Consider the following 24546-nt stretch of genomic DNA (forward strand, 5'->3'; position numbering starts at 1 on the left):
TAAATGTGTGTATTAAGTAAGAAAACACCTAAATAAAATAAAACAAAACAAGACAAAATAAAGAAGTGTCTCAAATTCACCAAACAGAATGCACGTGAGCATGAAGCCATGATCAGCTTGTGCCCCGAGTGGACACGTTCCTTCCGGAAGGTGTGAGCCCCATTTCTGAGAGAGAAAATGTTCACGAGGTAACGGAAGGACAGCAGTCACTTATTCCCAAATACCCCGTTTTCTGTGACAACGCAGAAGTGCGCAGGCAACTCAGCTCGCCAACACCACTGACACTCCAGCCACTGCCGGCAAGGGACGTTGTCGGTCCTCGTGGCCGGTACTCAGGATGGGGGACGTGTCACCTACTTCCTTGGCTGAGGACCGACTACCTAGAAACCAGCCAAAAATTAAGTAACTGAAGAGATGAACCAACAAAATGACAGACTACTCGGAAAGACGGTCAAATGTTCCTGTTCCGAGCACACCGTCAGCCGAGAAACGACTGACCAGATTCCGCACCAGCAGTGTGGTTTGCACCGTCCAGGGCCTGGCCCTCGCCCGCCTGCAGAGTGGGGGTGGAAGGGCGTCCTCCCTCCTGGACAGCAGGTCCACGGTGGGACAGGACGGTGGCATTTGTCAGCAGTGGCTCCACATTAAGAAAAGGAGCAGCAACCTGCCAGGCCTCCTGAGGACTCCGCCCGGCACAGAGCGCACGGCCGTGCTCACAGACACGAGGAAAGGGACAGGTAGCCTTTAATAAACACGGGTTGGGCCCTGCCTGGTTGTGGAAGTCCCGAGTTCGATTCCCGGCAGGGCACACAGGAGAAGCGCCCATCTGCTTCTCCACCCCTCCCCCTCTCCTTCCTCTCTGTCTCTCTCTTCCCCTCCCGCAGCCAAGGCTCCATTGGAGCAAAGTTGGCCCGGGTGCTGAGGATGGCTCTATGGCCTCTGTCTCAGGCGCTAGAATGGCTCTGGTTGCAACAGAGTGACGCCCCAGAGGGGCAGAGCATCGCCCCCTGGTGGACATGGCCGGTGGATCCCAGTCGGGCACATGCGGAAGTCTGTCTGTCACCCCTCCCCCCACTTCTCGCTTTGAAATAATACAAAAAAATAATAAATAATAAACACAGGCCGGTCTCTGAGGAGGCTGCGCAGGCTAACACACGGAGCTATCCTGCCCCCTCTCTCCCCCCACGCTGCCAGTGCTGTGTAAGGAGCCGGAACTGCTTGTCTGTCCTCTGGGGGCCCACAGAGGGGGTGCCCACCACCACGTACATGGCAACAAAAAACCCGTTCAGATCACATATTTCCCTCGAGGTCACCCAGTGCCAACAGGCCTGTCAATTCTGTGCCTGTGGCTTTACTATCACATCATCTTCTCTCGGATTAATTAGCTTCTCCATGTTTCAAACAGATTCAAAGAAGGACAAATTGAACTGTGACAATTCATTAGAAGAATCAAGTGTCGTTGGGTTTCTTGGTAAAATCGAGATGAAATACTCTACGCAGGCATTGATGTTAAAACACTGGACTAAGTGAAGGGGCGTCTACCCAGAATTACTGTTTTCTGCAAACTGTCCTTGGGCAGGGCATCTCGCCTCGCTGTTCAGACGGAAGTCTCACACCAGCTGTCAATCCTGCCAACAGGTCAGCCTCATTTCTTATGAGATGCGTTCAGGGAGGAAGTGTCCGATACCTGCCCATCACTGTGTATTAAGTAGGCGACCTCCCTCATTTCCCTGATCAAATACAGCTAAAGGTTGACAGTTCCATTGCCACACCGGCTCAGAGACCAGCGGGCAGCAAAGACGCCCAGCAGGAGTGTTTCTGCAGAAGACAGAGCTGCAGAGCCACCGTGACGACAGCCAGCCCTCGTCCCCAAGCACAGACCGCCGGACCGCCGGGCCCCCGGGCGCATACATACCGATGCAGGTGGGCGGGTCCGGCTTCCAGAAGAACCGGCTGTCCAGCTGCACACACGTGATCTTGGCCTGTCCCTGCAGCTGATAGCCCGGGTCGCACTGGAAGGTGACGGTGTCCCCAGGTTCTCTGCTGTCACCGTAGCGGGTGCCGTTCGGAGGCATCCCTGGGTCGTTGCAGGTGGACGCCACTGAGGCTGCAGAGACAAGACGGGACGGGTCACGAGACGGGAAACGCGACTGCGCGCTGACGCAGGGAGGCGGGGCGCTCTCGACGGGCGGCCTGAGTCCTCCGTCCACACGTGCGGACAGTCAAACCGAGTTCATGCTCCCGAGGGCGCAGCCACGGATGGGCGTTCGGTTTAGGCTTGCTTTGGACAGACACTAGCGAGCTCCTGCTGGACAGACAACCGGGGACAGAATACGACGGGCGTCCTGCTCAAGGTGTGTCACACGCACACGCACCAGCACGCCCTCCTCTGAGCTTTTTTGTTAACACTATTTAATGAAAGCATGCACCAGAACTTAAATGACTTAATTAAAGTACACTGGTCTCAAGGAACCTTGAGTAAAATGAAACTCCGGTAAGGTCTGTGCCCTCCAAGGTGCCAGCCCCCCCAAGGCATCCAGTGAGTCTTTCTTGATGCTCTAACGGAAGCTGGGCAGAAGAGACCACAGGTCAGTTCTAACCAGGATGCCACAGGTCACAGAAGTGCTATGATCTAACCCAGGGGTAGTTTTTATACCTACCGCCCACTTTTGTATCTCTGTTAGTAGTAACATTTTCTAACCGCCCACTGGTTCCACAGTCATGGTGATTTATAAAGTAGAGAAGTAACTTTATAAAATTTATAAAGCAGAGTTACAGCAAGTTAAAGCATATAATAATAATTACTTACCAAGTCGGATTTTCGCTAAGTTTGGCAGAATAAATCTTTATAAAAACAACTTACTATAGTTAAATCTATCTTTTTATTTATACTTTGGTTGCTCCGCTACCACCCACCATGAAAGCTGGAGCGCCCCCTAGTGGGCGGGAGGGACCAGGTTGACTACCACTGATCTAAATGAAATGATCAATAACCCACTTTCACAATCCCAAGAAGTCTAATTTGGGCAATAAATTATATGATCACCTTAATTGTAGCAAAGAGCTTTGGAAATGATGCCTTCTTTGTTAACAAGAAGTAATCGAGATTTCGGGTCAGGTTGGTGGAAGCCAGCATCTCCCACCAAGCCGGTCTGAGTGCTTTGGGCAGAGCAGGATGTTGGAATGTGAGGGGCTCGGGCAAACACGTGGAAAACCTGTGTCCCCTACGCACCCAAAATCATGTCACATGCATGGCTACCACCCCCGTGCGGGTCCCACGGATGAAGACGTGGCCGCCAGACTTGGTGCCAGAATTCTACACCGCACAACCTCACTGCAACGTCCTGGCCCGAGGGCACTGGTGACTGTCACCAGAGTCCGCCACGGCGGCGACTTGTGCCACGTTGTTCTGAAAATCAGGAAGACACACCACACACAAGGATTCCAAACTCAAGAATCTCATTTTATCCTTTCAACCAGATCAGTGAGCCCTCTCGTCTCAGACCCCCTGCAGGGATAGGGGTTCCCTTCCTCTCCACGCAGCGTCCCAGGGCCTGGATGGCCGTGACCAAGAGAGGAGAGGGTGTTGTCCTCCTCGGGCTCATTTCCATTTCACTCGTGTGGAGTCGAATGGACAGACCCACATCTAGAAGCACACTGACCGCTGATGGGGGGCCAGGGGAGGGGGGGAGGGAAAGACCAAAAAGGACAGAAAAGAAGCTCGTGGATGTGAACAACAGTGGGGTTTCCCGGGGGAGGGGGGAGGGGGACGGATGGTGATGGACGAAGACATGAACAACAGTGGGGTTTCCTGGGGGAGAGGGGAGGGGGGGAGGGGGACGGATGGTGATGGAGGAAGACCTGACTTGGGGTTGGGGGGGGTGAGCCCACAATATGGTGCCCAGAGCTGTATTTTAATACCGGGCACCAGAAACCTATACAATTAGGTTAACCAGTGTTACCCCCAATACAATTCTTAAAAAAATAAAATAAATACATTTTAAAGAGAGAGAGAGAAGGGAATGAGTGTATTGCCCCCCCCCCCATGAACCATCATTCTGTCCATGTTACTATTTGCAGACTTGCGGTTGTGTTTAAGCTTTGCATCTTGTATTTTGAGTTCTTTGTTGTGTTCGGTTTGGGAAACCCTGGGGCGGTTTCATATATTTGTTTAGGTAGAAGACATTTATTTTAATGAAAATTTAGGAAATACGATAAAGAAAAAGACCTGCCTGCTCTGGGGCTCTTGAGAGATTTTCAACCTAATGGCAAAGACAATGGAAAAAAGTGTTAAAATTGCGGATTCAGCCCTGGCCGGTTGGCTCAGCGGTAGAGCGTCGGCCTAGCGTGCGGAGGACCCGGGTTCAATTCTCGGCCAGGGCACACAGGAGAAGCGCCCATTTGCTTCTCCACCCCTCCGCTGCGCTTTCCTCTCTGTCTCTCTCTTCCCCTCCCGCAGCCAGGGCTCCATTGGAGCAAAGATGGCCCGGGCGCTGGGGATGGCTCTGTGGCCTCTGCCTCAGGCGCTAGAGTGGCTCTGGTCGCAACATGGCGACGCCCAGGATGGGCAGAGCATCACCCCCTGGTGGGCAGAGCATCGCCCCCTGGTGGGCGTGCCGGGTGGATCCCGGTCGGGCGCATGCGGGAGTCTGTCTGACTGTCTCTCCCTGTTTCCAGCTTCAGAAAAATGAAAAAAAAAAAAAATTGCCGATTCATGGGTCAGCGCACCAAGGAAGTGCCAGACGGTTCCAACACCAGAATCCCGTGGTTGGACGGACCTGCTTCAAAGCCCGGCCCAGCCCTGCTGGACTCAATCAGTTGATGTCACTGACCCTCAGCCCACCCATCCGTGCACACGAAACCAGCGTCCGGCTCAGTCTCTGGGGGAGAGGCCGCGCGGTATCCCGCACACGGGTCTCTCCCTGCTGTCTCTCCACGGGAACTGAAGGCGCAGGCTCCCTGACCGCTCACTGCGTCCCTCTGACTGGGGCTGATCACACAGTGACATGTGCACCCAGGCACCTCTGTAACCATGGAAACAGTCAAATGAGTGTCTGTGGCGTCACTCGGATGAAGAAGGAGAGGATGATCCCTACAGCGATCTCCCGGGGACACCGGAAGGCGTGGCTTTCTCCACCACCCAGCTTGCACTCAGGGCGACGTCCCCCGTCTGAATTTGAAGTCCACCGCTCCCTGCTTCTCCCAGAGTGACCGTGGATGCGCACGTCCCCGCAGGAGCCGGGTCCGCAGCCCCCTTTGAATGCACAGGGATGGAAGCATCTGCTACAGTGTCTCCTGTGCTTCCTTCGCTTCTCGGCGTCTGTCCTGAGTCCCCCACGTCCGCACGACGTGTGGTCTGCTGGTCTTTCAGGGCCGTGTAGTTTCCCACGCACGTCTCGACGGTGTGTCCGTGCTTCTCCTGCCGGCTGTTCAGGTCGCTGGCACTTCCTGCCCTCACAGAGGCTGCTGTACAAACAGCTGCCCGTCTGGCTGGTCTACACGGACTTTGTGCTCCCAGAGGGAGGGCCATCCAAACCCGCCTGTGGCTGGATTTTGTTAAGCCAACGGCGGTGCCTTCTCCTTTTGCTGTGGACGGAGGGGCCGGGCTGGGAGAATGACTCGGCTCCAGGATGTCCGAGCAGAGCAGGTATGATCGCGGACGGACGTAGGGGACAGGCTGGGAGAATGACTCAGCTCCAGGATGTCCGAGCAGAGCAGGTATGATCGCGGACGGACGTCCATGCTGGCCCAGGGCTCACCTCGTGCCTTTCTGCCCTGACTGTGGGAAGACACACCGTTGCCCTGGACACACAGGAGGCCCCTGTCCAGTCGGCCGGCTGGGCCGGGACAGAGCTACCCCACAGCTGTGCAGACCTCTCGTCCAATGTGGCGGTTCCACGGACCCACCAGACCGTGACCAGTGGGGGGGGGGGGGAGAGGCTCGCTCTGCAGCAACAGTGGCTGATACAACACTCTCTCGAGCTATGCCCCAAATCCCAAATACCTTGTTGTTGTTTTTAAATTTTTATTTATTCATTCATTTTAGGAAAGAGAGACAGACACAGAGAGAGTGATAAAGGGGAGGAGCAGGAAGCATCAACTCCCGTATGTGCCTCGACCAGACAAGCCCAGGTTTTGAACCAGCGACCTCAGCTTTCCAGGTCATGGCTTTATCCACTGCGCCACCACAGGTCAGGCATAGTTGTTTTTTTAATACTTTTCATTCTCCTTTAATTCCATGATATTGTTAATGAGCTTGCAGCTCAGGGTCCGTCGTTGTTACTGTTTTCTCCATCAGCACCGCGAAGAAGTGACTCCAGTCCTTCTGACGTCCGTTTCCTTCACCGTCTCACAAGCAGCAACTCCTTGCGGCTCACCTTGCTGTCTCCGACATTCTGAAAGTGCACAGTATCGTCTCTCTGTCCGCATTTCCCTTTATGAACCCTGCGTGGTGACCCCGGGAAGTCCTGAAGCTGAGGGTCAGCCCTGACCGCTCCCTCTCTCCTCCCCCTCACGTGCCCGCCGTCTCCTCCGCGCCTCTCCTCCCCCTCGCGTGCCCGCCGTCTCCTCCGCGCCTCTCCTCCCCCTCGCGTGCCCGCCGTCTCCTCCGCGCCTCTCCTCCCCCTCGCGTGCCCGCCGTCTCCTCCGCGCCTCTCCTCCGCCTCGCGTGCCCGCCGTCTCCTCCGCGCCTCTCCTCCCCCTCGCGTGCCCGCCGTCTCCTCCGCGCCTCTCCTCCCCCTCGCGTGCCCGCCGTCTCCTCCGCGCCTCTCCTCCCCCTCGCGTGCCCGCCGTCTCCTCCGCGCCTCTCCTCCCCCTCGCGTGCCCGCCGTCTCCTCCGCGCCTCTCCTCCCCCTCGCGTGCCCGCCGTCTCCTCCGCGCCTCTCCTCCCCCTCGCGTGCCCGCCGTCTCCTCCGCGCCTCTCCACCCCCTCCCGTGACCGCCGTCTCCTCCGCGCCTCTCCTCCCCCTCGCGTGACCGCCGTCTCCTCCGCGCCTCTCCTCCCCCTCGCGTGCCCGCCGTCTCCTCCGCGCCTCTCCTCCCCCTCGCGTGCCCGCCGTCTCCTCCGCGCCTCTCCTCCCCCTCGCGTGCCCGCTGTCTCCTCCGCGCCTCTCCTCCCCCTCGCGTGCCCGCCGTCTCCTCCGCGCCTCTCCTCCCCCTCGCGTGCCCGCCGTCTCCTCCGCGCCTCTCCTCCCCCTCGCGTGCCCGCCGTCTCCTCCGCGCCTCTCCTCCCCCTCGCGTGCCCGCTGTCTCCTCCGCGCCTCTCCTCCCCCTCGCCTCTCCTCCCCCTCGCGTGCCCGCTGTCTCCTCCACGCCTCTCCTCCCCCTCGCGTGCCCGCTGTCTCCTCCACGCCTCTCCTCCCCCTCGCGTGCCCGCCGTCTCCTCCACGCCTCTCCTCCCCCTCGCCTCTCCTCCCCCTCGCCTCTCCTCCCCCTCGCCTCTCCTCCCCCTCGCCTCTCCTCCCCCTCGCGTGCCCGCTGTCTCCTCCATGCCTCTCCTCCCCCTCACGTGACCGCTGTCTCCTCCACGCCTCTCCTCCCCCTCGCGTGACCGCTGTCTCTTCCACGCCTCTCCTCCCCCTCGCATGCCCGCTGTCTCCTCCGCGCCTCTCCTCCCCCTCGCGTGACCGCTGTCTCCTCCACGCCTCTCCACCTGTCTTTCATCTCTGAACGTTCTGTTTTGTGATCTGTGCCATCTTCTGGGTAACCTCGTACTCTCTTGCTTTCCTAAGCTGTCTTCATCTGCATCAAATTGATCACTTTAACGTCCACGGCGTGGATGTCCCTTCACAGTGCTTCTCTCCTGGCTGTCATTTTGTTCAAATACGGAGTAGATCACTCACGCAGCACATTGCTACCAATGCACAGTTTTACTCCCTCTCATTTTCTGGGCTCCTGCAGGGAGGTCTGACGGGGCTGCCAGGGTCTCACTGGAACTGAGGCATTCCTGAGCATGGCTTTGGGACTTCTGTTCTTGGAACTCCACCGGTACCAGCTCTCCACGCCTGCTTTGACAGGTGTTCATCCAGGGGTATCAATATCTATACCTATACCTGTATCTGTATCTACCTATATCTATACCTATGCCTCTGCTTGTCTCCATTCAACTATCTCTTTATCATCTATCATCATCTATCTATCCATCATCTAACTATCTATCTATCTATCTGTCATGTATCTATCTATCTGCTCACCCACCCATCACTTTATCTACCTAGTCTCCCTTATGCTGAGAGGAGGACCCTCTCGGGAGCTCTCACTGTGCACGAGGGCATCACATTACATTCCCAGCAGTGGAAAGGTCTCAGTCTTTGCTTCTCATTCCCTCAGCCCCGGGGACTCTGCAGAGGGAGCTCAGTGTCACCAGCGATCGACCGACAGATGCTAGCGGGACAAAGTCAACTTCCGAACTGCATATCCTTTCCTCATTTCATGTGATTTTGGGGACTCTAAGGATTCCTCATTTCCTTGCAGGATTCATGATACTTTTTTTTTTTTCAGAGACAGAAAGAGAGAGTCAGAGAGAGGGATAGACAGGGACAGATAGAAAGGAACAGAGAGATGAGAAGCATCAATCATCAGTTTTTCACTGCGACACTTTAGTTGTTCATTGATTGCTTTCTCATATGTGCCTTGACCGCGGGCCTTCAGCAGACCGAGTAACCCCTTGCTTGAGCCAGCGACTTTGGGTCCAAGCTGGTGAGCTTTTTGCTCAAGCCAGATGAGCCCGCGCTCAAGCTGGCGACCTCGGGGTCTCGAACCTGGGTCCTCGGCATCCCAGTCCAAGGCTCTATCCACTGCGCCACCGCCTGGTCAGGCGTGATACTTTTAAAGGCTGAAAACTTTTTGTATCCAGTACCTTTAATGTACTTTCAGTGGATACATTTTCAAAATACCTACCTTACTGTGACACTGGCGTGGGAGCCCCTCAGTTGCAGTTGTATCTTAAGGGAGCATCACAATTGTCATCATTATGACGTTATTGTAATTACTCGTGTTTTGAGGAGGGACTTCTACCAGAAAGCGGAGTTCCCCATGCATATCAAGAAAAGGAAGTGTCCCTCCCCCGTCACTAGCTCTCCCTCTCTCTCTTCTCCCGCAGCCATGGCTCACTGATTTGAGCAGATTGGCCCCAGGCGCTGAGGATGGCTCTACGGAGCCTCTGCCTCAGGTGCTAAAGATAGCTTGGTTGTGAGCATGGCCCCAGGTGGGCAGAGCATCTGCCCCAGACGGGGGTTGCTGGGTGGATTCTGGTCAGGACACAGGCGGGAGTCTGTCTATCTGCCCTCCTCTCACTGAAAAGAAAAAAATAAAGAGTTGGTGTAACTACCAGTAAGTCAACCACAGAGGCTTAGCTGAATGGAAATGAACCCCACATTCCTCCTCTTCTCTTTTTGAATTACAAGATAAAAGATTTGTAGGGTTTTCAAGATTAGATTTAAAAAGCATTAAGAAGGCTTGAGGGGAGAAAGAAAAACAATTTTAAACAATGCAGTGGGGTACAACTTGGCCGGGTCTTTGAAATGAATGTCGTCTTATTTTCCCCTAGTTGTGCCTCGTCAACGGCCGTTTCCCGGGAAGGCAGTCAAGCCTACTCAGAGACTGATCTCAGCCCCCCCAGACATTACTTCGGGGTCAGAAATTGCTCTGGCCCCCGTGGGGGCCGTGCGGAGTTGTCAGGAGACGTGTGCTCATTTCTTTTTTATGAGCGTGTTCTTTCATGTGTCACATCGTACCATTCGCTCATTCTTCTCCTAAATGTGTTTTTGTCTGGATGGGATTTGGGGGGGCTCTGAATCTTTCTAGCATTCTCACCATAAAATAGCAAACAGCACTTCTGGTTGTACTGGTCTGGCCCCTGTGGTGCCATGGACAGAGGCTGTCCCCCCGGTGCCGTGGACAGAGGCTGGCCCCCCGGTGGTGGACAGAGGCTGGTCCCTCTGGTGCCGTGGACAGAGGCCAGCCCCCGGTGCCGTGGACAGAGGCCGCCCCCCCCCCCCCCGGTGCGGTGGACAGAGGCCGGCCCCTCCGGTGCCGTGGACAGAGGCCGGCCCCCCGGTGCCGTGGACAGAGGCTGGCCCCTCTGGTGCCATGGACAGAGGCAGGCCCCCCGGTGGTGGGCAGAGGCTCGCCCCTCTGGTGCCATGGATAGAGGCTGGCCCCCCGGGGGTGGACCGCGAGCTCTCCAGTTCCCCACACGGCTCCCTGGACTGGGGCAGGTCATGAAGACACTCTCCGTAAGCCCCACGGGGTCGAAAGCCGTCTCAGTCCTTGTCCCCTGAATCTAGAACCATCCCAGTCTCGGGATGGGGGCCGAAACCCATATTCGCTAAACGTACAAGACACAGATATGACTCTGTGGGTGACTAGGGGGGGGGGGAGCTCAGACAGCACAGAACCCCCTGGGGTAAGATCCTGCAGGAACACAAATGTCTCCCAATCGGAAGGACTCAGTTTGCAGGGCCTGAAATATGTATCTATCTTTTAATTATATATCAAGTTTGCTCTTTTCATTCTACTGAAACAAAAATTAAGACTCCGGGCCATGTTCTATTAAAGGCATAAAAGTCCCCCTTCAATCTTTTTTATTGAAATATTTAAAAACATATTAACTGAGTTTTTATTAGTTAATAGCAGCGATTTTCAACCTTTTTCATCTCATGGCCCACCTAAACTGTTTACTGGCGCTCTGCGGCACAACAAAAAATATATTTTTTGCTGCTCTGACAAAAAAAATAGTAGGTATAATTTTGATTCATTCACACCAGACGGCTATTGTGTTCACATTTGGCCTTTTTTTTTTTTTTTTTTTTTTTTGACAACTGAAGGAAAAAGAGGTCAGGGCCCCCGACTGAGTCAGATAGGTCACATTTTACAAACTCTTGTGGTGCACCAGTTGAAAATCACTGGTTCGTAGAATCAAATGTTTGCTTAGCGCACATTATTTTTTTTTTCCTGAAAAGTTGCTTTTTTGTTTTTTTTCCCAACACAGAAGAGGAAGCCACCTTTTTCGGGGTCACTGACAGTATTTGACAGGACAGCAGGGGCCGGCCACCAGAGTCCTGTTCTGTGGGTGGTGACGCTCTGGGGGCTGCAAAGCTTTAGGGATCGCACAGACGCCCGCATAGCCGAGTCCGGAGCATCCGCCAGTCAGGGCTCCGGACGAGAGAAAGTGCATCTGATTGCTGCCAAGGTCGCCTGACTTAGTCTCAGCATGTCTCCGCTGATTTCCGGAAATATCAGTGTTTCAATAACCACACGGTGTCTGCTGAGATCGACACCCTCTGGAGAGCGGAGCAGAGTGGTCTGCCCGCGCGCATGGGGCGGGGCACGGCGCCCTCTGTGCACATGCCGGAGCCCTAGACGCGAGGGGGAAATCACAGAGCTTCCTCCTGTCTCCTCGAAACAGAAATCAAAGCCTGGCTCATCTCGTCTTCAATCAGAAAAGGGAAAATGGCAGAACGTACGTGTGCGCATGTGCGTGTGTGTACACAGGAGAGAATGCCGTTGGGATTTAGGGCTTGGCAGGGTCTTCCTGGACACCAGCACAAAGGCACAGCTCTGTAAAAAGCACAAACGGATCCTGGGACGACCTCCAGGGAGCACGTCCTTGGGAAGAAGATGAACACGAGACAGACTGGGAGAGAGTCGGGAAGCCGCATTTCTGACAAATGACCCGTATCTGAAATATGGAAAGAAGGCTCAAGGTGCCGATAGATAGATAGAAAGATAGATAGATAGATAGGTAGTACCATGGCCTATCTACCTCCCAGGCCTCCCTTACTTTAAAGAGATATCACGATCATACTATAGTGAAATAAGGAAATTTATCAAATGATAGATTAAATTATGTTCAAACCTTATAAAATAAAAAATATACATATTCTGCTTGGTTTCCAACTGATAATCAAAATATGAAGTTATCGAGTAAACACATACATAAAGAACTATAAGATTTAAAAGGCAACAGAGATACACAAACTTTATTAAATCTGTGTAATACAGTCTTCACTAATCAGAATAGAGTCTATACTAACTAGTCACTACTTTGAGAAAAAACAAACAAAAAACGTCATATGGAGACCACTTCTCTTAACTGTCCACACTGGTAGAAACCAACTCAAAAGTGAAAGAAATTTCATTATCAAAATTAGCATTCAAATATGCATTACTAAAATCCTTTTTATTAAAATTTTTGAGTGGAGCTAACCAAACATCATTTTTAGAAGATGGTGTGGTATGTGTGACCCAATCAAAACGATCCTAATCACTCCAAGCTTTGCAGGACTGGGAAGTTTTCAATCGTGCCCAGTTAGATCAGATGTGCACCTCTGAGGACACATCATGTTGTAGCAACACCAAGACCCCCCGCCCTCCAGGGACTGGGTCTAGTTGATTGCAATGATGTGCCCACAGCTGATGGGGCAAGCACTGTATCCAACTAGGAGGGCGGAATCTGGGGACTCTAAGGGGTGGCGGGACTGACGGTGCTGGGGCCACATGGGCTCCTCACCAGGCAGAGGAGAAGGCCGTGAGCCTGTGGGCAATGAACAGGCACCCCTAGGCGGGTGCCTCGCCCCTCGAGCACGCAGCCAGCGGCGTCCTGCCAGTGTGAGCTGCATGGGGTCGGGTGGGGATGGGGAGGGGTTGAGGCGAGGCTGAAAACACAGATTCAGGCAGGTTCGCAAGGAGGAATGAGAGACTTTACTTTGGGGAGGCTATATTCTCTCGGGAGAGTCAGAAATCTCTGTCTGAGACGGGAAGGCGGTGGAAAGTTCTGACCAGGAGGAGATGTCCTCTAGTAGCTGCCCTAGAGGTCGTCCAGGGACCTCTGCTCGGGTGAGAGCAGCACGGTCAGGGCAGGAGGGTGGAGCCCAGTTAGCAGCCATGGTAACTCCCTCCGATCAGAAATGACTTAGGCTGAGCTGGGAGGGTTTGGGCTTCGAGAACTGGCTGGATTTTGGATCTATAAATATTTTTCATGCAGCCCTGGCTGGTTGGCTCAGTGGTAGAGCGTCTGCCTGGCGTGCAGGAGTCCCGGGTTCGATTCCCGGCCAGGGCACACAGGAGAAGTGCCCATCTGCTTCTCCACCCCTCTCCCTCTCCTTCCTCTCTGTCTCTCTTTTCCCCTCCTGCAGCCGAGGCTCCATTGGAGCAAAGTTGGCCCGGGCACTGAGGATGGCTTCATGGCCTCTGCTTCAGGCACTAGAATGGCCCTGGTTGCAACAGAGCGACGCCCCCCAGATGGGCAGAGCATCGCCCCCTGGTGGGCGTGCTGGGTGGATCCCAGTCATGCGCATGCGGGAGTCTGTCTGACTGCCTCCCCATTTCCAGCTTCAGAAAAAAAAAAAAAAGAAAAAAAATTTTTGCATGCAGACCCATGGAATGTATTGCTGAATTATATGTAAGGTGTGAAAGAAAAAGCTTTGTAAAAAAAAAAATGACTTGAAAGGCTTTGTCCCTGGCGAGTGGCTGGAAGGAGCTGTCAGAATGTGTCCGAGTTGCACGTGTCATGTGGCCCGACTCCCTTCTCCACGTGCAGTGGGTGTGTTCTCCCGCAGGGACAGGGGTGGGCGGCTGAGAGGAGCTGCCTGCCTGGTGTTATTCAGCCTCCACAGTTTGGGGAGAAAAAGGATGAGAAGCGGCAAAGGAACTCTAGTGGCCACTGGAATCAGAAGGACCAAGAGGGATTGTGGAGATGGGAAGCCGTTGACGAAGGCGTTTGAAACAGAGAGATAATCAAATAAAGTGGAAAAGCTCCCACTGAGCATGTGACCAGGGATGGACCAGTGCTGAGGTCAAACTCTCAGGCTTTCAACGTATTAAGAGAGATCTGGGCCCTGGCCGGTTTGCTCAGTGGTAGAGCGTCGGCCTGGCGTGCAGGAGACCCGGGTTTGATTCCCGGCCAGGGCACACAGTAGAAGCGCCCATCTGCTTCTCTACCCCTCCCCCCTCTCCTTCCTCTCTGTCTCTCTCTTCCCCTCCCGCAGCCGAGGCTCCATTGGAACAAAGATGGCCCGGGCGCTGGGGATGGCTCCATGGCCTCTGCCTCAGGCTAGAATGGCTCTGGTTGCAACAGAGCGATGCCCCAGATGGGCAGAGCATCGCCCCCTGGTGGGCGTGCCGGGTGGATCCCGGTCGGGCGCATGCGGGAGTCTGTCTGACTGCCTCCTCGTTTCCAACTTCATAAAAATACAAAAAAAAAAAAAAATTAGAGAGATCTGATCATTCCAATGTCTCTAAGAAAACAAACGCTCACATAAGTATCTCCTCCAATATCTCAAGCACACCTGTCCCTCTTAGCTCAGCTACGACTGGCACATGATGAAGTTAAAATGGCTGACCACTAAAACTATACTATCGAGAAAACATCCTTTTCGGGTTGCAAGGCTGGTCCTACCTGAAGTATCTTTTATACGAGGGAATTATTTCCTTTCAGTCCCGCTATTCTTCACTTTATTTTGAAACCATGGAATATTGCTCATGCTTCAAATTCTAACATTGGCCTGGTGTACAAATGGCAGGCAACATAACCTGACTGCTACATAAAGTGTCTCTTTTTTGGAAGGGCAGATCATAAAGACACAGAAATAGGCTCCCTTCCTCCCCCTTCCCCCCCCCCCCGCATCCACGGAGGGGCAGCATGGCTTCCCGACAAGAAGGGAAGGCTCTTTGGACCTCTGTGAGGGACCTTTGTGGATTGAGGGACACAGCTTTCCCCAGGAGCTGACAGGGAGGGACAGGGGATACCAGTGCCCTGATCTCCCATCCTCTGCGAGCCTCTCATCTCCTGCTGGAGCACCCGCTGGATGAACCCAGCCTGCGGGCAGAGCACAGAGTCCATGCAAGTCACCCCTGGGGTCACAGGGAAGGTTAGGGGACAGCACAGAGTAGACCTCAAAAGGCAGAGGGAGCATATGGACAGAACGGAGATGGACAAACGGAGATTCGGACAAACTGATGCACTGTCTCCAACTCGCCAACGGAGCGATGAGGTAAAGACAGAAACTCAAATCCTGAGACACGGTCCAGTCCAACTCTTCCTAAATTTAGCCAAAGAAAGTTTGTTCTCTTCCCTTGCTACTGAGGTTTAAGGAAAACCTTGCAGAGACTCATTCATCAAAAGACCCTAGAGTCAACACTATAGTTTCACCCCTGAAGTTCTATTTCCCAAGTACATCCCAGACCCAGGGATTTATTAACTGGGTGTGATAGAGAGAAATGATCATGTCCAAGTTCTATGCACACCACATGAAATTGCCAACATTCAACTATTTTTATCCACACACACACAAAAAGGACACTTTCATATGGTCCAATCTATAACCCTTGAAAAAAAAAAGGAGTTTAAAAAAATTAATCAACTTTCATTTCTGTAGGAAATTTATTACGTGTGTCCATGTTTATTACTTTGTAAACACTGGTATAGTAACCATATGAGGAGGGTTAAACTATGTTCTCAAATAACTATAATAAAGAGCCACATTGTTAACCCAAACTAGGATGATGTCACTTAAAAGAAGACTAACCAGGCCCTGGCCGGTTGGCTCAGTGGTAGAACGTCAGCCTGGTGTGCAGGGGTCCCGGGTTCAATTCCCGGCTAGGGCACACAGGCGAGGTGCCCATCTGCTTCTCCACCCCTCTCCCTCTCCTTCCTCTCTGTCTCTCTCTTCCCCTCCTGCAGCCGAGGCTCCACTGGAGCAAAGATGGCCCGGGCACTGGGGATGGCTCCTTGGCCTCTGCCCCAGGTGCTAGAGTGGCTCTGGTCGAGACAGAGCAACGCCCCGGAGGGGCAGAGCATCGCCCCCTGGTGGGCAGAGCGTCACCCCCTGGTGGGTGTGCCGGGTGGATCCCGGTTGGGCACATGCGAGAGTCTGTCTGACTATCTCTCCCCGTTACTAGCTTCAGAAAAATACAAAAAAAAAAAAAAAAAAGACTAACCATGGAATATGGAAAAACAAGTGCTTGCTGTGTTCCACAGGAATTTTGAAAAAGGAAGGTTTGAAAAGGCCAGGAACAAACTCATTGCTCTGAGCCTGAAATCCCACATCACACCCCCTGGTATTTATTTACCCAAAGGAGCTGAGAACTTTTGTTCACAGAAAACCTGCACACAGATGCTTATAATGCCTATATTAATGACTGTCAAAACTCAGAAGGAACCAAGGCTTGGCAATCATCGTCCTTCAGTAGGTGAATGGATCCATAAGCCGTGTTCCACCCGGACAGGGAATGTTATTCAACTGGAAGGAAATGAGCTATGCAGCCATGAGGAGACCAGGAGGAACCTGACCTGCTTATGACAGAGAGAATGAAGCCAGCTGACAGGGCTCCGTGCTGTGTGACTCCAACTCGGACATCCTGGGCAGGGCAGAGCTATGGGGACAGTAACACCACCAGGGGCTGTCATCCTGGGAAAAGCAGAGCTATGGGGACAGTAACACCATCAGGGGCTGTCATCCTGGGCAGGGCAGAGCTATGGGGACAGTAACACCACCAGGGGCTGTCATCCTGGGCAGGGCAGAGCTATGGGGACAGTAACACCACCAGGGGCTGTCAGACGCTGCAAGGCGGGGAGGGGGGGGACAGGGGGAACATGGACGGTTTTCAGGGCAGAGGAATTTCTCTGTGTGACACCCTCGTGATGGACACGTGTCGTCATACAGTGTCCAGACCCACAGAATGTACAACCCCGAGTGACCCTGATGTAAACTGTGGACTCTGGGTGACGATCATGTGTCCATGCGGGCTCATCAGTGGTTTATGACAAACAGACCCCACCTGGAGGGGGTGTGGTGGAGAGGCTGTGCATTGTGGGGAGGGGGCAGGAGATGTGGGGGTCTCTTCCCCGTCCTCTCTGTCTTGCTTTGAAGCACACACAATGCCTTTTTAAAAAGGGCCAGGAGAGAACAGAACTGGCAGGGAAAACAAACATCTCAGAACATGACCAACATTTCTGTGTTACCCAATAAAGCCAAGTACACCACATCTATCTACTCTCACCATCATTTCCAAAGAAAGGGGCATTTTTTATTTCACACATAAAAAAAGCAAAACTCATATAATCTTAGAACAAAGGACGTATTTTTTGTTTTCCCAAGGAGCAAACTCCCCTTGGCATTTTCACCATAGACCAGTGAACATCGTAGCACACAGAAACTATTCCATGAGCCCAGGTCTGCAAACGACTGCCTCTGGGCACAGCGAGAGCAGAGTGGAAACTGCAGACCATTGCCTCACCTTTATCAGCACCTTCTGCTAATAAAACATTAAGTTGACCTAAGTTCACTTTCTTATGTAAATCCTAACGAACTACGGTTCCTCAGTGACCTGTCAAGAGATAAATTGAGGTGGAATGTGTTTCTTGGCAAATTTCACTTGTTTCACGATGAGGACAGCTGACCCGGTGTGCTACCAGATTAAATGACACCTCTACATAGGCCGCCTGGAGTCTCACAGTGGGAACTGCCCAAAATACCTCTTCTTCCTTCCGGGGAAACGGTTCCTTACAAACAGCCCACACAGCGAAGGCGGGGAGTATGTCCCGGAGGTGACAGTTCACAGGCCAGGGTGGTGGCCCTGGAGGACTGCAGAGCTGGCCCACACACTGACCGCTGGAAACCACAGCACCGAGGAGGGGAGGACACCGCCCCTCTGTGCGGGCAGCCGCGGGCAGAGGGAGCAGGGCTGGCCAGCACCTGGCTGCACCAGTACCTCACTGCACAGTCACCTGGGGAGCTGCACAGGGCCAGGTGTGGGGGCACGCCTCAAGTCACCCTGACATTCAGGTTGAGTTTAAGTTTAGCAGATTAATGTAGACCTTTAAAGTAACATATAAATACACACACACATGTATCATAAAGGGTACTCCACTGCCCACCCCTACCAAACAAAACTGGATTTCCTAAGACAAAGCCTTCTATTGTGCTCAACACTGATGACCTCCCTGTGGGGGAGACTTGGGAATAGGAACCAGACCCTCTTCCAGAGAGACAGAAGCAGAACTGAGGATGACATGGGCGGAGTCGAGGGAGATAGGGGCGGGGCTGAGGGAGACAGGGGTGGAGCTTGTGCAGTAGGGGTGGAGCCTCAGGGAGATAGGGCAGAGCCGACTGAGGCTGGGAAAAGAGCCCGAGTGAGAATGGGGCAGAGTTTGGGGAAGGCAGGGTAGAGCTGAGTGATACAGGGTGGAGCTGAGGGAGGAGCCTAAATGAGAATGGGGCAGAGCCAAGGAAACAGGGGTGGAGCCTGAGGGAGATGGGGCAGAGCCCAGGCCCAGGGGTGGAGCCTGAGGGAGATGGGGGCAGAACCTGGGACCCAGGGGTGGAGCCCGAGGGAGATGGGGGCAGAACCTGGGACCCAGGGGTGGAGCCCGAGGGAGATGGGGGCAGAACCTGGGACCCAGGGGTGGGGCCTGAGGGAGAACGGGGTGGAGCCTGAGGGAGATGGGGGCAGAACCTGGGACCCAGGGCCCAGGGGCAGAGCCTGAGGGAGAAAAGGGCGGAGCCCGAGCAAGATAGGGGCGGAACCTGGGACCCGGGGGCGGAGCCCGAGCGAGAGGGGGGGGCGGAACCTGGGACCCAGGGGCGGAGCCCGAGCCAGCACGGGGCGGGGCGCCGGGGTTGCACTCACTGGAGAACTGCACGGAGAAGCCGGACTTGCTGATGAAGAAGTCGCTGTCGAACTGCAGCGTGAGCGAGTTGAAGGTGCTGTGGATGTCCTCGGGCAGCGCAGAGCCGCTCCACTCCTTCAGCAGGATGTTGCTGTCCACGGGGCCGTCCCACACCTTCAGGATGTCGTGTGCCGTCTCCGTGTCGAACACGATGAAGTGCAGGCTGCGGGGAGGGAACAGCTCCTGAGCTCGCGTGGAATGACCCCCACCCGCCCGCCTGCCCCGGGGGCACACGGGCCGAGCTCAGGCGCCCGTGCACCTGTGCAGAGCGCAGCACCGCACCCCGGTCTGCGGTGGGTCCCCAGACACTCCTGAGCTGGCTGTTTTTCAAGGACGCAACAATTCCTTTCTGTCCTTCAGAGCTGTCTGGGGCACACACGTCAAGGTCAAAATGGACATTCTAACAGTGTCAGTGTTGCTCCTGTCACGCCCACGAGTGGGCATCATCCACACCAGGAAGAAAGGCAAAGACCGGGACGTTGGTACCAGGAGACTGCCTACCTGCACCCAAGTGATCTGATCTGATGCTGTGATTTGTTACCATAAATTTCATTTTCAGAAAAATGAATTACTTGAAATGCCAACACACAGGCAGAAATGTGTACTATAAACTCTTTCCTTTATAAAATTTAAGAACACTTCAAACACAAAGGCAGAAATGTGTGAATATAAACCCCTTCCTTTATAAAATTTAAAGTGCATTTATTAGGTTTACAGATATTTTCCAGAACAACGTAGCAATCTCTGCCTAAGGAAGCTCACTTTCAAAGGAGGCAGCAGAGAACTCTCATCATATTTATGGCAATTCAAATAGATCCAAGAGGAGCTGAAAACCAACAAAAATCCCTATTTCCTGTGAGTGTTGAAATTTATAGTCTCTTTACTTCCTGCTCAAGGCACAAAGTTGTAAGGGAAGTACAAAACCCAGAACAGACTACATACGAAAACTGTTCACAAATCTTAATTATCTGTGTGTGTGCATTATATATTCACAAACATCTATCTCACCCTGAATAAAGTATAAAATAACTAGTTTACTGTAAAATGTTCAATATAAAATAGTTTTACCACAGAGAGAAGAGCAGAACAGAATAGAGATGGCATGGGTGTACCCACCTCCCCAGTGTGAACATTCTACTCTATTTGATTTGGGTCTTTTTTAAAGAATAAAATCTAGCAGAGTCCCATTCCTCTCCTTCCCACTTAGTCACCTGTCCTTCCCGCCACTCCATGCTCTGAAGTTAGACAGGCCTTTTCATTTATATTTGTACAACTTCTATATGCAGGCATGCACATATTTATCCCCAAACAATACGCAGGACAGGACCCTTCTTGCATGCTTAAAAATAATCACATAAACTGCCTGACCTGAGGTGGCAGTGCAGTAGACAGAGCACTGGACTGGGATGCTAAGGACCCAGGTTCCAAACCCCAAGGTTGCTGGCTTGAGTGCGGGCTCAATAACTTGAGCACAGGGTTGCTGGCTTCAGCGTGGGATCATAGACATGACCCCAGGGACACTGGCATGAAGTCCAAGGCCACTGGCTTGAGCAAGAGGTCACTGGCTTGGCTGAAGCCCCCCGTTCCAGGCACATATGAAAAAGCAATCAATGAACAACTAAGGTTCTGCAACTATGAGTTGATGCTTCTCATCTGTCTCCCTTCCTGTCTGTCTGTCTGTCAGTAATAATAACATCAACAACTACTACATAATAGATGCCATTTTGGTATGTGCTTGTATCATTTTCAAGTTGTTTTATACTCAGCATTATGTAAAATGCCACTATACTGAAAAAATGTCATTTTCAGGCAGTCCCAGATAGAAAATGAAATAAAAGTATCATTTGCATTGTCATCAGAAAGTGCACTATCCCTAGGAATAATTCTGAGCTGTGCAAGGCCTCACACAGAAAACCACATACAATATTGAGACAGATCACATGAGACTTCCCTAAACGGGACAGTGCATCAATCATGTTGGGGATCAGAAAGCAGGCACTGTGAATGATGCCAGTTTTCCTGAAATTCACCTTCTGATATAATGTGACTCCTACAGAAAGCCGAGCAGTTTCTTTTGCAAAACGTAACAAGAGTTTGTAAAATTCATATGGAAATACAAAGGGTCAGGAAGAGTCATGAAAATCTCATGAAAAAGAACAGAGGTTCTTTACAGAATGAAATTTCAAGAGTTATTATAAAATAGATAAGTAATAAACATAGAAAGACACGGTGCTGGGTGGACAAATAGATCGAAGAAATTAAGCTCAGAAACAGACCAAAGTGCATGGAATTACTTATGGCAAGGATCACCCTGCAGTGCAGGGATTGACTTTTGAACAAACGGACAACTGAATTCTACTATGGACCAAAAAAGAAAATTCCTTGAATCTTCCTCATATTGTACATAAAAATTAACTCCAGATGGAGTGGGGACATAAATGTGGAAGATAAAATAAATTTTCTATAAAAAAAAAAAAAGCTAAGGTAATATTGTTATAACGTTAGGAAGACAAGATTTTTTCATCTGGACACGAAAACAGTAAGAACATCCCCAAGAGAAACACACACATTCGCCAAATGATTCATGAGCCCATGTCCAAAAACACCATTTGCAACAACCCCAATATGGGCTTAAAAATCACACATGCCCTGGCCACATGGCTCAGCAAATAGAGTGTCAACCTGGTGCACAAGAGGTCATTGGTTTGACCCCTGGTCAGGGCAAGTATAAGAAGCAACCGATGAGTGCACAGCTAAGTGGACAATTAAGTGGAACGAGTTGATGCTTCTCTCCCTACCCCCCTTTCCTTTTCCTCTCTCCCTCTCTCTCTCTCAAATTAATGGAAAAGTTAAAAATATTCAATATATATACCCACATGTCCATCAACACCCGGATGGATAAATAAATTATGGTGTGTTCATGCAGTGGAATAACCCAGCTACATGCATGGCAGTGAAGGCTGAGGAAGTGAGGACAGAACTAATCTCACTGTACAATTCCATTTATAAGAAGTTCCAATTAGGCAAAACTGCTCTGAAGTCAGACTACGCTTATCATTGAGAATGCAGATGTGAATGGCTCTCCACGCCCACCTCTGGGTCTGGGTCTGACTCTGTCTGGTTTCTGGTCACACCGGCTGCTGCTCTGCGGACAAGCTGTACACTGGCCTTGGAGCGGCTCCATGCCCACGTGTCGCATATTAAAGAGAAGCCTATGCAGACACACACACACACACACACACACACACACACACCAATGGCTGCCCTGAGTTCGCCCTTTTGGAAAATGTCTCGTGACACCAATAAGAAATAAGGTTTAACACTATTTAAGTACAGATAAAGTGACAGCCATCTGTCATTTAAAAATCACACTGACAGTCATTATGCCAGGCACTGTACTACTAGGTAGGGAAGGTCCAAAAATTGAATAAAATTTAGTAATATTCTTAAGGAACCTACAGTCATTTCAGACACAGGCATGGGAGCAAAAAGCCCACACACCTTGCAAAGCACGTGTCAGAGGCTCTAACAGGTATGCGCAAAGCATCAGGTGAGCACAGGAGGGATGTGTCTAATTTGGCCTCAAAATGTCTGGGATGGGACTTGTCGGACAGGGAGAGACAAGGGCGGGTTCAAGTAAACATGGCGGGAGAAGTGACCACACAAATAAATGCATCAATCGGTCGAAAATGTCAAAATATTCAAGGTACAAATATAACAGATGGCGTGCAAAGACTGTTTTTGTACCAGATTGGCAAGGATTACAAAGACTTGTTGGGTTTCAACACGAACTTGGAGACTCGACCGTTTCAGAGAATGTTGGCGGCTGTATCTACTCTTTTTAGAAGCGATTTGGTAACGACTGTAAAAATCTGAAGGTGCCTGCCCGGCAAGACCGGCTCCTGGAATTCACTGTAAAAGGTGCCCTCACGGTGACTGGGTGAAAATCTGAAAAACAGCCTGGCGATCCCAAGAGGGAGGAGCTCAAGAAATCGGGGCGCTTGCAGGCAATGGCCGCGGGGGGTCACAAGTGAGGACCACAAGGTTTTGAGTATGTTTATCAACCAAAAAAAAACAACTTCAGAATAATGTAAGAGGATACTATTTTTACAAGACTAATTAAACTGATAAATGCATCAAGTGTTATATATTTGGGTTTGCACAGAGAAAGAAAAATATATCCATATTTTCAACTGTAGCAAACTATGGTGTCTAGGATTCCAGCAATCTGCTCATCACCCTTTTCATTTTTCTTCAACGCCTTTAGAGCATTAAAAAAAACAGGGGGGGGGATAAAGATAAGTTTGAATGCAACGGCCATGAACTGAATTTAATCTGCACATGTATTTTTAACATGGCGAGTGAAACAATCAGCTTTGCTGCATAGAAAGACATAAAAATATTTAATCACTGGCTGCAGCAAAACAAAACAAATTTCCTAGGAATTTATTGTAAGGTATTAATTATAAATATAAGCAAAGATTTACTTCTAGTCCTGTTTGCCACATGAGCGTGTATAATATAAAGAATTAGAGAGAAGATACCAACAAGAGAGACAATGTTGAGCCAAGCACACCCACAATGGAACGTGCCGAGGTCACTCATCGACCCCTTGACAGTGACGTCCAGTTGGCGGCTAATGAAGTTTTCTAAAATACTTTTTCAAAAAAGTCTACATATGCATTTATTCTGTAGCCGTGGGAAATGACTGTGTTTAATAAGGTAATGTAAACCCCTCCCTGAGAGTGGGAACAAGGCAGAGACCACCTTCACAGGTCCGCCCACTGGCCGGCCCCGTGATTCCGAGGGGTGGACACAGGGAGCAGCAGCTGGGGCGGGGGTGTGGGAGCCGGAGGCTTTGGAAGAAGACGTAAGGAGAAGTGAGGGGCACATGGTTGCGGGGGGACAGGCGACCCCTGATGCACAGGTGTTTGTCCAGCATCCACGTTGGACTCCAGTTCCTGGGAGCCGTGGGGGCCACCACAGAGCTCCATGTCCATCTCCAGCTCAGGAGGAAGGGCCCACCGAATGGGGTGATGAGAAGGGTGTCTTTGTTGCACGGTGGACGTGTCCACCGAGTCCTAGAAGATGGGGAGACTGTGGAGGTGAGGGTGGGGCAGCCCCTGGGAGACAGGAGGGGTTGGGCTGGGGACTGTGACCACAGGGTGCTGAGTCCGGAGCCCCGGTGAGCAGAGGGCGTGGCCGTCTGGGGAGGACCGTGGGCTCACCCAGGACCCAGGGCACCGGGAGAGGCTGGAGAGGGGACGTGGAGAGGTCACAGGAAGAGGACGGGAGGTGGCGTGAGGAGCTGGAACAGCAGGTGAGAAGGTGAAGGCAGAGCCCACAGCTGTGGCTGTCACACACCCCTCATCTTTCCAGCTGTCCCCCCCCCCCCCGTAAAGAAATGTAACAGTCAGCCCTGAGCCTAGTGTGAGACACACGGAGCTATTTTGCCTTTTTTTTTTTTTTTAAGTTAGGAAATATTGGAGGTTGGAGACGGAACAATAGGAGGAATCAAATTAATACAGAAAATTCAAATCTTCCCAGAGACAGCTGGATATGACCAACCGGAAACAGGGAGGGGAGGAGACAGGACCGGGGGAAGGGCTGGGATGACAGGACCCCCAGGGGTCTGGGCGTTGGAGGCGCTCCACGTCTGCAGGACAGTGGGGACCCCGATGTCCCTGTCGGCCGTTTCTCCTGGAATTCTGTTCAGAGTACTTCAGATTTTACGTCAAGGTCATCACCTCTCCTTTCTCCTGGACTTGCCCCTCTGTGGCCCATTCCCTTTCTGATGATACATTTTCATAACATGACAGCTGGGTTTCTCCCTGGGGGATGAGGAGGTGGCGCTGAGCTGTCCGTGCGTGAACCGA

At 52.0% G+C, this 24546-nt stretch overlaps 1 protein-coding gene and 1 non-coding gene across 2 annotated transcripts in view; one reads left to right on the plus strand and one right to left on the minus strand.

Moving 5' to 3' along the window:
• Positions 1-24546, minus strand: part of CSMD1 (CUB and Sushi multiple domains 1) — a 1658614-nt gene that overhangs the window by 235493 nt on the left and 1398575 nt on the right. Inside the window, exons 26-27 of the mRNA XM_066237815.1 lie at positions 18631-18833; positions 1916-2107 (exon numbers count right to left, since the gene is read on the minus strand). Of these exons, the coding sequence (XP_066093912.1) occupies positions 1916-2107; positions 18631-18833 (395 nt within the window). The remainder of the gene's footprint in view (positions 1-1915; positions 2108-18630; positions 18834-24546) is intronic.
• Positions 12985-13060, plus strand: TRNAA-GGC (transfer RNA alanine (anticodon GGC)). The gene has a single exon. It is a non-coding gene; the product is annotated as a tRNA-Ala (tRNA).

The sequence above is a fragment of the Saccopteryx bilineata genome, chromosome 6 (genome assembly GCF_036850765.1).
Source record: "Saccopteryx bilineata isolate mSacBil1 chromosome 6, mSacBil1_pri_phased_curated, whole genome shotgun sequence".
NCBI lineage: Eukaryota > Metazoa > Chordata > Mammalia > Chiroptera > Emballonuridae > Saccopteryx > Saccopteryx bilineata.